Here is a 16,324-nt window from a genome sequence, read left to right on the forward strand (position 1 = left end):
AAACACTTCTCAATTAAAAGAAGCTAAATATTCCCTGTGCTCCTGGTGCTGCTTTTCCATGTCAGCAGCTGCTGCGTGCCCCAGGGACATTACGCAGTTTGAGGGGTGGAGGAGGATCTGGATGGGAGGAAGCCTGTCCACAGCAGCACTGGTCACTGCACAGGACTGTGCCTCAAGGCGAGGGGCTGCAGTCCCAGCACGGCCATCGTCATAGTGTGAGCTCAGAGAAGCCATCTAACCACCCGAGCTCAGCCTCCCCAACCATAAAATGAGGTCACTGGTGAGATTTCAAAGCTATCCCAACCCTTTGCAACAGAGAAGCATCCAAAAGTTCATGTTTTACTGATAAATGATGCTTGTGAAATGTAGGGTTGTCCTTCAATAAAACCCTTACACATGCTACCAGGAAGAAACCTCAGCTGCTGCGCTGGGACGATGTTCGTTCAAGGTACACACTGCTGGGAGTTTCCAGCACCACAAGCCGTGACATGGCCATTTTATGTTCCACAAAACGACAGCTCCTCTTCTTGCTGCTCTTTTCTAAAAGGGTCAAAAAAGGCTTTGAGTGAGCTAACGCAATAACTGATTTTCCTTCATCGCTTTGTTTGTCTGCCAGCCTTTTCAAGATGTCTCTTTATCTCTGCCTGCTCTTTGCCTTCTGAGGATCAGGCCTTTCCTCCAAATCCTTGACTCAGGTTTGAACTTTGAGTCCTAATTGTCTTCCTAATTCCCCCTCGCCCTTGCGCAAGGCCACGCCGGGGCAGGAGCAGGGTGCTGTGGGGGGACATCGGGGATGCTCTGCCTGGGCAGCCCTGCTCCTTCCTCCGGCGGGCACGTCCTCCCTCCTGCTCTTCCTCCAGCACCAACACCCTTAGGCTCCGGTTACTCAGGGTGGAAATAAGACACAAGCGTTCCCTCCGTCTGGTGTAGCTGCCTCTGCCGGGCCAGCCGGGGTGCCACAGTGGGTGCACCACGGAAGGCAGCTGCCGGCTGGGGCCTAGCGCTGAGGAGGGAATCACGGCCACCGCTGCGGCCCGGCCGCAGGCTCCCACCTCCGCGGGGCCCGGTGGGTGACACAGCCGGCGGGAACACGGCCCCGGCCTGAGGAAACGGGCGCGCAACCGGCGCCTGTTGTCATGGCAACACCCCCACACCGGGGGGAGGGTCTCCTGCCCCGCACGCATGCGCCACAGCCGCCGTGGCGGCGAGATGCTCGAACCGCCAACTGCCCCAATTCGAATTCGCATCCTCGACGACCAATCACGACCCGCGGGGCGGGGAGGGCACCGCCTCTCGTCGGCCTTCCGGCCAATCGCGAAGTCTGCTGTGTTTAAAAAAAAAGTGCGCGCGGCTGGTAGGCGTAGCTCAGGAGCGCTGGGCCTATCGCGGGCGGGGGGAGGTCCGGCCGCTCCAGGGAGACGCCTCGGGGGGCGTGGCCTGGGCGGAGCTCGCCCCGCGCGTCTTCCCTGACCCTCACTGAAGGCGAGGGGGCGGGGCTGGCGGGGGGCGTGTCCTGCCCAGAAAGCCCCACCTCCCCGCCGGCCGGTTCGGTCCCGCCCCCTCGCGGCGCCCCTCACTCGGAGCCGGTCTGGGCGCGGCGGCCGGTGGTGTCCGCTCGGTCCCCGGGGACGCGCCGCGATGAAGGCGGGCGGTGAGTGCGGGCCGAGCTGCGGGCTCCGGGAGTGCCGCTTCGTCCCTCTTCCTCCCTCCCTCCCTCCCTCTCAGCTCTGAGGGGCTCCGCCGCGGCCTCTTCCCCCCCACTCCTCGCATCCCGCCCCGCGTCGGGCCCCTCCTGAGGGGGCTGCGGAGGCGGGAGGGCTGCGCCCTGGAGGAGCGGGTCCTGCCCGGGCCCCGCCGCGGCTCCCGCCGGTGCCTGAGGGGCCGCCGGGGACAGTAACGGTTGCGGCAGCAGCTCGGTGGTGGCGGCGGCGGGGCCCTGGCGGCCGCGCGCCGAAATTCAAACGGCGGCTGGGGGCGGTGCGGGCTGCGGCCCGGGCGGGGGGCTCGGGGCTCGGCGTGGGGGGGGTGGGGGGTGGGCACGGGCCGTCCGGGCAGCGGCTTCCTCAGGGCCTCCCGCTTCGGAAACGGCTGTGCCTGCGGGACTGGCCCGCGGAGCGCTGCCCGCCGTCGGTGCGGAACCTGCGGGCGCTTTTCCCTCCCTTTGGCCGGAGGGTCCGGAGCTCCAGCAGGAGGATGTGTCTGAGCGCTCCTGCGCTTCGCACTTCGAAGCCAGGCGTTGAGAAATAGATCGTGTAACCTCTAAGACGTCTTTGAATTTGTTGGGCACAAATTGATACGCGGGAAGCCCCGTTCAAAGGTAAAAAAAAAGCGGGTTTTCCTCTAAGGGTGACTGGAGGGCGGCACAGGTTGCCCAGTGCGGTTGTGGCGTCTCTGTCCTGCGAGACTCCCAAACCCGACTGGAGTGGTCCTGCGCCGCCGGCCGTACCTGACCCCGCTTGGGCAGGGCGGTTGGACCGGGTGATCTCCAGAGGTCTCCTCCAGCCTGGCCCGCTCTGATTTTGTGAAGCAACAAATGGAAAATTTCCTTGTGCGACTTCCTGTCTTTTAAAATTGAATTTTCTCTTCCCTGAGTTGCCCAAGTGCCCCATGCTCCTGAGTCATTCAGATCTTCATACAGGTTTAATTGGCATATCAGTGTAGAAGTCCATTTCTTTTTCATGGCAGTAATACTGCTGAAGTTTTCCCCAGAGTGGAGAAGAGGACGTGAAGGATTCTGCCCTGCCCAAGTCAAAAAGGTTTTATTTTGGATGGCAATAGCTTTTTAATCAAAGGTAACAGGTAGATACATGCTACTGGTGAGACATTAGATGCTATTTTGTATCAGGCTGGTGGTTCATTTCATTAAACCTGAAGTGCTAAGGACATTAATAGCATATGTGAACAGAAAAACCTGCGTTAGCACAGTGGTAGCCATGGCTCGTGGACCCCTTAGGAATTTGCAGGCTCCTCTTAAGGATCCTGCTGAAAACCCGGATAACTTTCCCTTTGCAAACTGAAAAACCTGCATGAAGTAACTGAGTCTGATGCAGCAACTTCGCTGTGAACAAGTTGCCTGTAAAGTTTGCGTTGGCCGTGCAGTCCATAAGTCTGGACGCTTCCCGGTTCTGCGGGCTGACGTGCTGAGAGAGATGAGGGTGTAACTGGCCAGTCCATACGTTTTTTCCATTTGCCACATCTGCAGCGGGAAAGAGCTGTTGCTCTTATCTTCTCAAAGAGAAACACAATGCGTTACTTCTCCGGACTTTCACTGAAATTCTATGTGAAGAACCTGAGATTAGTAGGAGATCACGAGGTTTTCCATATGTTCGGTTATAACCAGAAGTTAAACACCTAAAGTAGAAGAGCAGGCCAAAGAGGAAAAAAAATATTAATGGAGAAAAATATTTGCTTAATTAAATTCTCTATCCTCACCTTGACTTTTACACCACCTTCTACTTTCATTGTTAAAAAAAAAAAAAAAAACTTGAGAGTTGCATCGTTCTCTCAGCTTATGCCTTTGACCCTATGATCTAGTGACACTATGTAGCTCTGACTTGGTTTACTCCATAGATAACATGGGGTGGTTTGGTATATGTATTATACTATGGCTTTGACTCTACTGTTTCCATTTTTGTCAAAAAATATTCAAACTAATAATGAACTAGGGAAAATAGGGTAAGCAATGCTAGCACGTGCGTGTTGCACAGTATTGGGTGCTCCAGTGGAGTCTGTGTCTTTTATCAAACTTTTTAAGAAAAATGTCAGTAAATAAATTTCCCAAGTATAATCTCTTTGTTTGATACTTAAACTAGATTTGAAAAATACAATCAAAATATCTTCTGTAATAAGACAAAGGCCTTTACATGGCCCTTCAATTTGTGGGGCTCAAGGTTTCACTTCAGAATTTTTTTTTTTGAGCCTTCACATCTCCAAAGAAAATGTTCAGCCTTTTCTTGCTCAGAAATGGGCGTCTTGCTTGTGTGGACTGCTCCTGAGAGCTGTAAGAGGCTGTCGTGGAAAGGAGCAGTGTTGGCATCTCCACCACTGCGTGGCAGGGCTCTGAAAGGTACGGCATGAACCAGGGTTGATCCAGGTCCACCCCAGCGCCGCTCGGTGAGGGCAATCCTTTGCCACCGCTTGCGGGCTGGAGGTGAGGAATGTGCTTTTTTTTTTTTTTTTTTTCCTCCTAGCACCTTTCAGTGATTTGATTTTCTGCCGTTTGTTAGCCAGACTGCTGTGGGTGTAGGGGCTCCTGGGCGCAGGGTCTTGGCACTGCGCTGTCCCCAGGAGGTGGAAAAGGGACGGGGCTTCCTGCCGTGGAGTAGGAGTCCCCCAGCCAGCAGTACTCATGTGCTGCTCTTGGGTTTGCCTTATCCGTTGGAGTGTTTTCCTCTCTTGGCGAATGCAGTGAGGGTAAAGCTGGTCTTAACGAGGAACAGAAGGTGTAAGGTGATGCCTTAGTTTTTGAACGCTGAGATTTCAAAAAAGGGCTTCCTGGTTCTTGGGAGTCTGCCGTGAGCACCCAGGGTGGCCACTGGCTGCTTAGAAAGACGGGCTTTTGGCTTGAGCTGGTTTGGTGGGTCCAATCGTCCTCATCTCTCTGGTCACATTTCAAGGACTGCTATCGATTGAAAAGGAAAGGTTGGGGGACAGGTAAATGAAGGTGTAGTAGTGACAGTTTAACTAAACACAGTCAAATGATGGAGTTAAGACATGGAGGGCCGCTCCTCGATGAAGAGGGCTTGAACATGAGCCATTCCTCCTGAGCCTCTTAGCTTAATTGACTACATTGAACAAGTCACTCGCTACTTTGTGACTTACAGCGTTACATGACACATGCTAAGTCTCTCTATGATTAATATATTTTAAGAAGTGTCCTATGCTGCAGTCAATGGCTCCTCAAGTAAAGACGTGTCTATGCACGTGTACCCTCTAGTGCCTTTTTTCCTCCTACTGTTCCATCACTAACTGATGTGTCTCATGTTTTTGTTTTCCAGTGATTCACTGTAGATGTTCCAGGTGTTTTTCCTTCCCTTCAAAGCGCAGGATAAGAAAACGGCCCCGAGTCTTGACATTGTTAAGTCTGCCTGAGGATGTTCTTTTTCATGTTCTGAAAGGCCTTCCTGCTGAGGACATCCTCTCGGTCAGAGCTGTGAGTCTGCTGCTCCTTCCCTTCCGTCATGCGCGGTGATTTATCTCTGCCATTAGGAGCCAAGGCTGCACATGGAAAAGGCTAACTTCTCCTGTCAGAGTAAACCTGAAGAAAACCAAAGAATACATGCAGTAATTAATTAGATTTTTGCTATCCCATTAGCAGTTTTATTTCTCAGTACGCAAGCTTAAGAAGATTAGCAATAGTATTTGAGTGCGCTGTGTAAATATTCTGTGGGAATTGTCCTGTGAGATCACCGTGGCTGAACAAATTAGTTTGTTTTGGCATCTCTTGCCTTAATCATGATTAGGCAGGTAATGAGTTATGATTACCTTGTGATTAATTAGTTACCTATCTAAAATTAGATTGCAAAGAACTATTTTTCTGTTGGTCCCTTTACTTTAGTAATTATTATTTTACGCTCCCCCTTTGCAGGTGCACTCGCATCTTAAATACCTTGTGGATAATCATGCTAGTGTTTGGGCATGTGCAAGTTTCCAAGAAATATGGCCTTCTCCAAACAATCTGAAGATGTTTGAAAGGTAAGCTTTAAGAATCAAATTTGTCTGACATTGTAGAAGAGGATGCTTGAAGGTAGATACACAGCTCTAACCAGTCCTCACCGTAAGTGGGGGATCTGACTTTCCCTTTTCGTCAAGGGATTGTTTTTGTGAAGAATTATTGGTTTCATGTCTGAGCTGCAGCTTGTAACTGCTGTCTCATTACCTGGAACAGGGCCCGTTGCACGTGCCAAAGTTATTTCTCTTTAAGGACATTAATATTCTATATCCAAACATAGCACATTAACTGAAATCTGTTACTGGTGCTTCCATATGAATGTGCAAGTGAGATCAGAGGCTCAAGAGCACAACCATATTTCTGAACTGGTTTGGTCATTTCTTGTGCAAACCAGTGTATTGAAATGTAGGTGAATTTCAGTACTAAAACGAGTGAAGTTTGAAACGGTAATGATAAATCTGCTTAAAAAGGACAGAGTGTCTTTTTATCCATCTGATTTAAAGGGAAACCATCAGTTTAAATGTCATAACTGTTTTGCTTTTGGCTATTGCTTCTTTGATGCATGTATTATCTTCTTTCTGAAGAAGACTACTATGTGCACATCAGTTTGGAAGGGAGGAGCACAAGGGCTTGATGCATGTCCTTGAGGGTACGAGTACCAAAACATGTTATTGCGATCTTATGTTGGGGGTGCTGCTTGGGAATGGGAAAGAGTTCCTGTGAATTGTCAAATTATGCTGAACATCGCTGTACGAAAGGGTTGCAGCCAGAAAAGCCTCAGCGTAACTTAGGTTTAACTCCTGTGGTAAAAGCACGTATGGTTCTGGTTGGTGATCACCAAATTCACAGCCTGGCCTCCTTGAAGTAAGTTGTTTGAAGACCTGGAAGCACCTACTGACTCCAACCTGAAATGTCTTCTCTGTTTCCCTTCCAGGGCTGCTGAAAGGGGAAACTTTGAAGCTGCTGTGAAGCTGGGGATAGCGTACTTGTACAATGAAGGCTGTAAGTGTGGAACCTTGTACTCGGGTCTCTGGGGAAGATGGCACGACAGAAGGAAATGTAGATGAGCTAAAGACTTATTTATACATACAGATCAGACTGTTTCACCATAAAGATGGCACTTTTACTGGCTGCTTACAAAGCTATTTCTCCTGTATGTCAAACACCAACGCTTATGTACCGAGGCTGTAGAGCAGTGAAGTGCTGAGCCAGCTTGGTTCCTTCAGTGTGTGCTTAGGTCTCATTTACTATTGTCTCTCTTCAGTTTTACCTTTCAGCGCAGCTTAAGTGCTGGCCACTGAACTGCTAGGTGTTAAATGGTAGTATAGTGCACAGCTCTTTTCTAAAAGAAGTCAATGCATAGGAATTCATGTTTAGAATTTGTCCTTTGTAAGCTTCTGATCAAACCTGGCTACTTACCTAGTCAGATAAATGTAACGAAAGGGACTGACAGTCGGCAGGAGGAGCCGCCTTGCCGAGGATGCTGGCAGGGCAGGTGACTTGCACACCAGTCTGTTTGTACACTGACAGGAATTCACGTTGCTTTGAGAGTTGGTATTTGCAGAAGGCCACCACGCATACACCCCCCCTCCCTCCAGCTTAGGGTCATGTGTTCCTAAAGACCCATTGTAGTAAGATTTTTCTTCTTTTGTCATCTCCATGATTTTTAAAGCTGTAAAGAGAAGACACTTTTCAATCTTTTCCTGATTGTATCCTATTGTCTGTCTCGACCTCGTTAAATGCCGAACATGCGTTGTGAATAAACTAAATGATTTCTGGCTTTTTTTTTTGATCAGTGTCCATCTCTGACGAGGGTCGTGCAGAAGTGAATGGATTGAAGGCATCGCATTTCTTCAGTCTGGCGGAGCGTCTGAATGTGTGCGCAGCTCCGTTTATCTGGCTTTTTATCCGTCCTCCCTGGTCCTTGAGTGGAAGCTGTTGTAAAGCTGTGGTCTATGAGAGTCTCAAAGCAGAGTGTCAGTTGGAGAAAGTAAGATTTCTTTCTGCTCTCGACTTTAACATAGGCCAGTAGCTGCGTCTAGTTCTTCTGGAAAAAATATTTTTGTTTTCCCAAGGAACTCCTATGCTCTTGTTGCTTAAATGACTGTGGATCAATCATTTTAATGAATTTATTGCCAAACTACACTTGATATATCATGAGTGCCGGAGGCCTGTACTGTCTCTTCTGAGAGATTCAGTACTGCCTCGAAAATGATAAAACACTGAGAAAAGCAAGGGGGAGGAATGATTGAAAGGCAAACAAAATTGTAGTCTGGATTTACTAGCAAAAATTGCTATTGTTCTTTGTTTATCTTTAACAATGCTTTATCTTAATGCTTTCTTCAGGCTCAGAAAGGATCTATTCTCCACTGCTTGGCGAAGGTCTTGAGTCTCTTTGAGGTGAGTGGTGTTTCTGATTTGATGTGTTTGGGTACTTTTTTTTTGGTGATGCTAATGCTGTTTGCCTTGATTAAAAAAAAAAAAAATCAGCCAAATGTTCTTATATTCCTCAAGTGGCCTAGGAATTTCTGCTCTCATGAGTTTAATTTACTGGTTGTTTAAAGGAATGTTATCAACTTAATTTATTGAATTTTACAAGCAGTGAAATTAATTTTGGCTTGATTATGGGCTTGCAGTGTTGTCAGGTCTCAAAGGAAGCTTTCCAATCATAATGCATATCAAAAAATAGTCCTTCAGCCAAAAAGCTTTTGTCTAGCTGAGGAAAACCACTAACCACGTCCTGAGCCTGGCTCTTCGAATGAGAGCCCTGAGTGGAGGTGGGAGTACCCCTTGTAGTGTGAGGGGGATTTGCGACTGGTTGATTCCACTCTGTAGCATTCAGTACAGAGCTGTTCTGTAGCTTCTGAAGTTTTGAGATCTGGTGCCCAGTGGGCTGGACAGCATAAATACCATCGTACCTTTTCTTCTTAGGATGAAGAAAGAAGAAAAGAATCCCTTGAAATGTTTGAAGAATCTTCAAAGCAGGGTTGTTTAAACAGCTCCTACCTCCTTTGGGAAAGTAACAGAAAGGCTGCTGTAAGTATTTTTTTGTCTCAAAACAACTTTTTTGCTGTAACCTCTGGACCTCTGTTATGTGCAATGAACATACGCAGAAAGAAATTGCTGTTCCTCAGAGCTTACCTTCATAAACAAGGAGAGCACTAAGAACTCTCAAATGAGCTTTGGTGTCTGTCTTGGTGTTTAAAGTGAGTCTCCAAGCAGTTGTAGCCGAGGTGCAAGCAGAAGTTCCTTTATACTAACCCTGCTAGAGGCATAGGCACTGCTGGCTAGTGATCATGTGGCTCACTTAGGAACAGGAGGGGGCAGACTGCCTGCGTTGTCGTTAATAAATCTGCCAAAGCTCTCATGTTGGAATCCTGAGTGACTTGTCTCATTTCCTGTGAGACCTTGGGCAAGAACTGAAGAAAGCTGCTTTAAAAACAACGTTGTCGTCATGATGAGAAACAGACTGGTAGCTGAAATAATAGATGGACCCACAGGCAGTTTTTTTTCCTCTGGATATTAGGACTACAATCCTTCTGTTCATTGTGTAAAAGTAATGATTTTTTGAAATCTGTTTATATTCCTCTCTGTAGATGTCAGATCCTGGCAGATACCTCCAAAGTCTCAGGAAGCTACGAGACTACGCAGCAAAGGGCTGCTGGGAAGCACAGGTAAGACTGACTTTTCCCAGGAAAACAGTCTTTGTTCGGTCTTTTCTATGCTGCCATTGTGGGTTTAGATTCCTCCCTTTAGAAGCAGGGTCAAAATTGTTGAATAATAGCTATATATGCATGTGTGTATTTAATCTGCAGGCCCCCCCTCTTTTGGAAAATACTGCACATCTGTGGTACAATCTGAGTAAAGGTGCATCTTTTGATGGACTTAAAAGCCTGCCCCCAAATAATGTGTGTGTATACGTCTGTGTTCAACATTTAAGCCAAACTAAGAACTACTGATTCAAGTCGTTTGTCATGTTCGCTCTCTGTTTTCAGCAGGAAAATTACGGGACCATCCTGTACTGCCTTAGTTTGTTTTTGGTTTAAAAAAAACCCAAACCCTAAACAAAAAAAAAAAACAAAAACTTTCTTTTGTGTTCTCTCTACTACAGATAGCTTTAGCCAAAGCTTGTGGGAATGGAAACCAAGTAGGATTGGAAGCAAGATCTTCCAGTGAAATGGTGTCTCAAATCTTTCAAGCTTCCCTTCCTATCAGCAAGCAAAGTATCTTCACTGTGCAAAAAGGAATGAATGAAACAATGAGGTAAAAACTCAGATCCAGGAGTCAGGCCACACAGCAGAAACCGTTGCCTGTTTCCTTCTATGTCTGTAGAGGGAAACAAATCTAGAATGAGGTCTGTTGGAGGATGGAATTTTTTGCTTTACTCTTCTGTTATGTGTTATGTACATTCAGAGAAACGCATCCTGTTTTGCAAAGAGAAAGTATCAGAGCCCTTATTTCAAGCTCCGATGAACTGAAATGAGGTGTGTGAGGTTTTTTCTAGACTGTAAGTTCTCACATCTGTCAAGAGTAACAAGCTCCTCAAGAACTGGAGGCACTGTTTGGCTTATCGGAGCTATAGTTACTCTCTGTAGTTATTTTAGGTGGCCTTTAGCCTCCTAATTCGTATGCCCTACCCCTTTCCTTCTGCAAGTGCTATTATAGGGTAGTTTCTAATTGCATTTCACAAACAACTTAAGACCGTTGACCCTTCAGAGGATATCAGACCTCTGGCTGCAAATCCTTATCTCAAGTGCAACACGTCATTATTCTGAAAATTCTTTTGGTTGAGTTTCTTGGTTGGAACTTTTGAGTGGAGAAGAGACTTGGCAACTAGGTGTGGGGAAGGTGCTGAGCATGGCTTTGAGTGGCTTCTCACTGCACAAATTGTGTCTCTCTCTTTCCTGTCCAGGTACATCCTGATTGATTGGCTGGTAGAAGTGGCTACCATGAAAGACTTCTCTAGCCTATGCCTTCACATGACAGTGGGATGTGTGGATCGTTATTTGAAGCTGAGGCCTGTACCTCGGGCTCGACTCCAACTCTTGGGAATAGCCTGCATGGTCATTTGCACACGGTAGGGGTTCTGACTGGTGAACAGAGGTGGTCATTGTGATCATTCAAATGCATTTCTGCAGCTCAAGCTTTTTTTTCCCCCCTCCCCTTGCTAATAATAATACTGGAAAGAATCTTTGGCTTCCCTCTACATTGACTGTTGCTTGATCTGTGTTCACGTACAAACACAATCTCTGCAAATGAGATGCAAAATGTAATTCCTTGAACATGCTTTTAAATATGAAAAAAAATTAGTGGTGGATTGATCTAAATGCATTCCATCAGCAATTGAAGTCTTTCATACCATATTGGCATGAGTAACCCTGTAAGGAACAACTGCAGCAGGGTTGTCACCTAGTTTAGTCTCTTATGCTCGGATGAACTACGTGGTGTGGTGGAAAACTATTCTTCTGTGTTAGTTTCCTTAATATCTTGCATCTTAACCTAGGAGAGGTTTCAGAAATGAGGAATTAGGAACATTCTAGTAGGTGGCTCCAGCTTAAAGGTGAAATCAATGAAGAGCAGCTGTTCTTTCTTTCCTGGTCTGTACCTGGGAAAGTACTTTATAAAGTTGTTTAACTCTTTGGTCATCTTGGGTGCATTTATCTGCCACAAAAAAACATCAGTGCGCAGGTGCACGAATTCCCTTTCTTCTGGGGTTAACCGTTAATATTTAATATTGCAGTTTCATCAGCAAAGAGATTTTGACAATACGGGAAGCTGTGTGGCTAACAGACAACACATACAAATATGAAGACTTGGTCAGAATGATGGGTGAGATCATTTCTGCCCTAGAAGGAAAGATAAGGGTGAGTTTGGAAAGTGGATGGAATGTTTCACCCCTTGGGCTGCTGTTGAAGTCAGGCTATTGTAACTAGCACTTCTCCTTATCTAAGATGTTGGGGTTTTATGTGTTCCCAATCAGCAGTGGAGACCACGCACGTTTAAGAGCATACAGATACAAAACCCTCTGCCTTTCTGTAGCGACTAAACCATAGGTTTTAAGAGGCCACTTATCCTTTCACTGGAGAATGTTTCAATATCAGTGTAGCAGTTAAAAAAACCCCAACCAACCAAACAGCCCCTAATGTAATGAAAACAGCATCTTCTGGAAACAACTGTGTTCTAAATACTTGGTGTTTGACTTGTATTGCCAAACTCTGTTCTCCTTTCTGTGCTAGATACCTACCATTGTGGACTACAAAGAAGTATTGTCAAATGTAGTCTCGCTGGAGAGAAGAACTCTTCACCTGTACAGCTTCATTTGTGAACTGTCACTCTTAAACACAAGCCTTTGCGTGTATTCCCCAGCTCGGCTGGCTGCTGCAGCACTGCTGCTGGCGAAGATTCTACACAGGCAAGGTAAGGAACCTTACCGTGAGTAGAGCTGCAGCGTGGTATGTTGCCTTGTTTTGTCTTGTTTCTTTCTTTGGCGTTTTCTTGGTGTTGCTTTGTCTTTAGGCAAGATGTCCCAAACACTGGGCTGGGGGAAGGTGGGTCAGGTTTAAGGCTTCAGAATGAAGAGTTGGGTTCAGTCTATTTTGCCTCTTAATAGCGATGATGAACAAGAGTATTGGCACCAGACCACACAGGCTTAGTGTTTAAATCAGACTGAAGATTCCTATACTTAAGTGTAACTTCAGTTTGGCAGGTAAACCTATCCTTAAAGCTAACAGTGAACTTGAACGAACTATGTACAGGCATAAGCCTATAAAGATTGTGATCTTTATCCCATTAAAAAATAAAGTGTCTGACTACAGAACTCCCAAGCCTTGTGAAATGGTAACATGTATTCTCTTCTCCAGCACACCCCTGGACCAGCCAGCTGTCTGAGTGCACCGGTTTTTCTCTTGAAGACCTGTTGCCCTGTGTGCTAAGCCTCCACCAAAAATGGTAATAGTTTTGGAACTCTTCCGGGAGGGCACATGAGTGCTTGGGTTCCATCTCTTGCAGACAAGCTGCATCTATACGGTCAGCCCTTCTGAACAAAGGAGGTGGCTTTGGGAAACTGCCTTCTTCCCCTCAAGGCACTGAGGCCAGTTCAGGGACAGCTATTCCGTTTCTCCCAACGGGTCGTGCCCTAGGTTACAGAAAACGTGATGCTCCTCAAGGCTAACAGGTTTCAGCTTGCCAAACATCACTATTTTCACTGCCTTCTTGGTGAGCTTCAGAAGGAGTTCCAGTAGCAAAAGTAGCTCACCTCTTTAAAGAGTACAAGGCAAATACCTTGTATGAGCAGAAAAGGAATTAGTTGCTCATATGCTTAGGAACCAAGTGTCCTGGCTAGCTACTTAGCAGCTCTGCTGAAACACCAACTTCCTTAGCACAGAGCTGAGCTGGACAGAGGGAAAGTACTTAAATTGGCAGGTTTTGTTATCACTGTTTCATATAATCTGTTCTAAGATTTCAGCTTTAATCTTTCTTTCCAGTTTCCATGATGATGTCCCGAAGGATTATAGGCAGGTGTCTTTAACTGCAGTGAAACAACGATTTGAAGATGAGCGTTATGAAGAAATAGGCAAAGAAAAGGTGGGTTGAGCTCTTTGTCTTCATTTGCTGATGTCTGGCACCCACAGCAAAGCTTCCATATGGCAGGATGTAGTAAACTTCAAGTAATGGGAAGTGGGTTCTAACTTTAGACTTTTGGAGTAGAAGATATCTAAATAAAGTGGTGGCTTTACACTTGATATGCAGGGACTACAATTACTTTGGTTGAGTACGTGTGGGAAGTACTCGCCGGGATAGGTTTCTCCTAGAAAATAGCTAGCCCAGCAGAGGGAATCGCACCGTCTAATTCTTACTGACTTTTTTTCATTTTTAGATGATGAGTTACAGCCAGCTCTGTTCGTTGTTGGGTATGAAACAGGAGGACCCGGAGCCCAGTCCCTTGCACATGAATGTGGTGGAAATTCAGACCTTCCTTAGCTCTCCCTCTGGAAAGAGAACTAAAAGGCTAGTATAACTTGTTGCTGTAAACGCCTCTGAGGACTGGCATGAGGCTTTACTCCTCTCTGGTATCCTGAGGCTTCATTCTTAAATATGATCAATTTTTGTATAATCATCTTAATTGATATATCTATCAAAAGAGCTGGGAAAGAAGACTTGGCATTTAACATGTGACTCCTGGATTTTCTTTCTACAGGAGGAGGGAAGACAGCATTCAGGATGACAGAGGCAGCTTTGTGACTACACCCACAGCAGAGCTTTCCACTCAGGAAGAAAGTCTCCTAGATAACTTCCTAGACTGGAGTTTAGATTCCTGCTCCGGTTATGAAGGTGATCAGGAAAGTGAAGGCGAGAGAGATGGAGATGGTGAGGGTTTTTGTCTCCTTATAAAAAGCAGACAAGAGAATTGAAACTGTCTTTTCATCTTTGCTTAAAACTGTTTCTCAGGCAACAGAAGCCTGAACTTTCTGCTGAAGACCAATTGGAAAAACTCCCCCTTCCCCAGTGGTTATAATTGTTAAACTATTGGAGAGGTATCTATCTGTTCTCTTCCTCTATACTGCTTCAGAACATGATGAAGGGGTTTGTAGCTGCTTAGCATTTCAGAGAGACTGTTCTCAGATACTGCTGATGGTGGACCAAAGGTGATGAATGGCCCACTGTGTTAGAACACTCCGTTACCTGTTTGTTTCGCTGACTTGGGGACTGGCTGTTTATTTTCTAAACAGCTCTTGGTACCTATCCAAACAGTCTGAGGGGGGAAAGTTGCTGTTTTAAATGAGGGTGAACTTAGTGCTCTACTCACCCCTCTGTGTGTAAGTAGACATCGTGATCTTGCTTCGTTCTTTTTCTGCTCGATTCTGTGCTGAACGCCCGCTTGGTGTTGCCTGAATCAAAACTAACCTTTTCCTTTTATCATTCTGCAGTGACGGGTCCCAGTGGGATCCTGGACGTGACGGTGGTCTATATGGATCCTGCGGAGCACTGCTGCCAGGACTCCAGCGATGAAGACAACCTAGCTATAGAGTGGGCCGGGCATGTGGCACCACCGAGGGAGGCCAAGCTGCTGGATGACACTCGCAGCCTTTCAGCATATCTCACCCCAAGAAATCCTAACCTGGAAGGGAGCTCAGGCTACTCTTCTGTCAACAGTGGCAGTCCTACATCTTCTGCAGAAGGCAGCCTTGGAGTACCTCTCAAACCTACCTCAGCACTGGCTCCTGGCCGTGCCCTGAACAAGGAGCCGTGCCTGCCTCGTTACCTGGAATCGTGTTTACAGTCAGTCTGTGCTAGGCCTGGCGAGGGCAAGTGCGACAGGAGGCAAGTCAAGCGAAAAAATGTGGCAGAACACAGTGCAGAAAGGGTGAACTTGGGCTTCTTAAGCCTCTGATTTCTTCATGCTCTTTACTTTGCTAGGGTTCGTGGAAACAGTGTTTCTGTGTAGTCATACAGGGATGATAGCGAATAATTGTCAATACCTCCAAAAAGAGCCCTTCCCTTTGACTTTGCTTATGTGTATCTTCTAATTTTGTAGCTCACTTCTGGGCTAGCTGCTTCCTTCCTTGCTAGCTGCCTTTTTAAAGTATTCTCTACTGTCTGATCCTCTGCAAATTAAGATTCTCTTCCACATATGAAACTTTATAGCTCATTTTTGTCATACCTCACCAGTTACTCCTCGGTGAGAAGAAAACTTGTCGTGTCCCTTGCTTTGCCGTGAGGCCTGGCAATATAAAAGAAAGGAATTGACTTTGATTCTCAAGTTACTGGATGTAACACTATGCTTGAATTCTTCCACTTGAACGACCTTTTAGAGGCTGTGCTGCCTTTTCCTTCTGGCCAGGTACTGTCTCAGCCAGTGCTTCCCTCTTCTCTGTATATACTATTTGCTGCACTGATCTAAGGTTTTTATGGCTACAATCAAAAGGTAAATGAAGGCTCACTGCAGGGCTGAGCTTTTTTACCTACCTCTCAGATGGTTTTAAACTCCATGTGCCTCAGGCTCTAGTTGCCATGTTTTCCTCACCCAAAAAAAAAATTCTTCTGTGCCTTAATGCTTCACTGCCCAGTACTCCAGTAATGCCATCTCTTGTGAACTGGTCTCAGCTGGAGCAGCATGGTTAAACTGCCATCTCCAGCCCGTGGCTCAATGTCATTTCCCATCTCGCACTGTCTTCCTTGCTCTTTCCACTAATGCGTCCTCCAGTAGAGCACAAATCACTTGAACACTAGAAGCAGGCAGCAGGGCAGGCAGTTTGTCAGACAAAGCCCTAGTTTAAGCCTTGCTGCTGGCTCCTAATCTGCAAGGGGCAGCATATGCTTTTCTTAGCAAAAATGAAATCGGTGCTGCTTCAGAACAGTTTGACGAAACCACCCATGCTGCCCCCAGCCTGGGTTAAAGCTCCTTCAGCCTGTGATCGTTAGGAAAACGTCCACCTCTACAACCAGGTAGTGAGCATTGCAATACCAAGGTACAAGACTTCCAGGAGGTGTCACTGAATTTAACACTGGAACTGGACTCCATGACTCTTCCTTCGTTTAGAAGTTACTGTGGCAGATGGCAACAGTTCAGATTACACACAGTGTAGTGACTTTTTTATAAAAACACTTTTTTTTAATATGGCTGGCTCCCTGTCTTACTTCAATGACTGGTTA

At 46.5% G+C, this 16,324-nt stretch overlaps 1 protein-coding gene across 1 annotated transcript; it reads left to right on the forward strand.

The window, feature by feature from the left end:
* The first annotated feature begins 1,544 nt into the window (after nt 1-1,544).
* CCNF (cyclin F) lies at nt 1,545-16,287 on the forward strand. Its single transcript, XM_054843092.1, has 17 exons — nt 1,545-1,651; nt 4,998-5,152; nt 5,588-5,694; nt 6,606-6,673; nt 7,468-7,661; nt 8,018-8,071; nt 8,603-8,707; nt 9,268-9,345; nt 9,783-9,934; nt 10,584-10,748; nt 11,412-11,535; nt 11,908-12,088; nt 12,532-12,619; nt 13,156-13,255; nt 13,548-13,678; nt 13,869-14,038; nt 14,599-16,287. The coding sequence occupies exons 1-17, from the start codon at nt 1,639-1,641 to the stop codon at nt 15,060-15,062; spliced, it is 2,349 nt and encodes a 782-aa protein (XP_054699067.1). The 5' UTR covers nt 1,545-1,638; the 3' UTR covers nt 15,063-16,287.
* The last annotated feature ends 37 nt before the right edge of the window (nt 16,288-16,324 follow it).

Source organism: Grus americana, chromosome 15 (assembly GCF_028858705.1).
Source record: "Grus americana isolate bGruAme1 chromosome 15, bGruAme1.mat, whole genome shotgun sequence".
NCBI lineage: Eukaryota > Metazoa > Chordata > Aves > Gruiformes > Gruidae > Grus > Grus americana.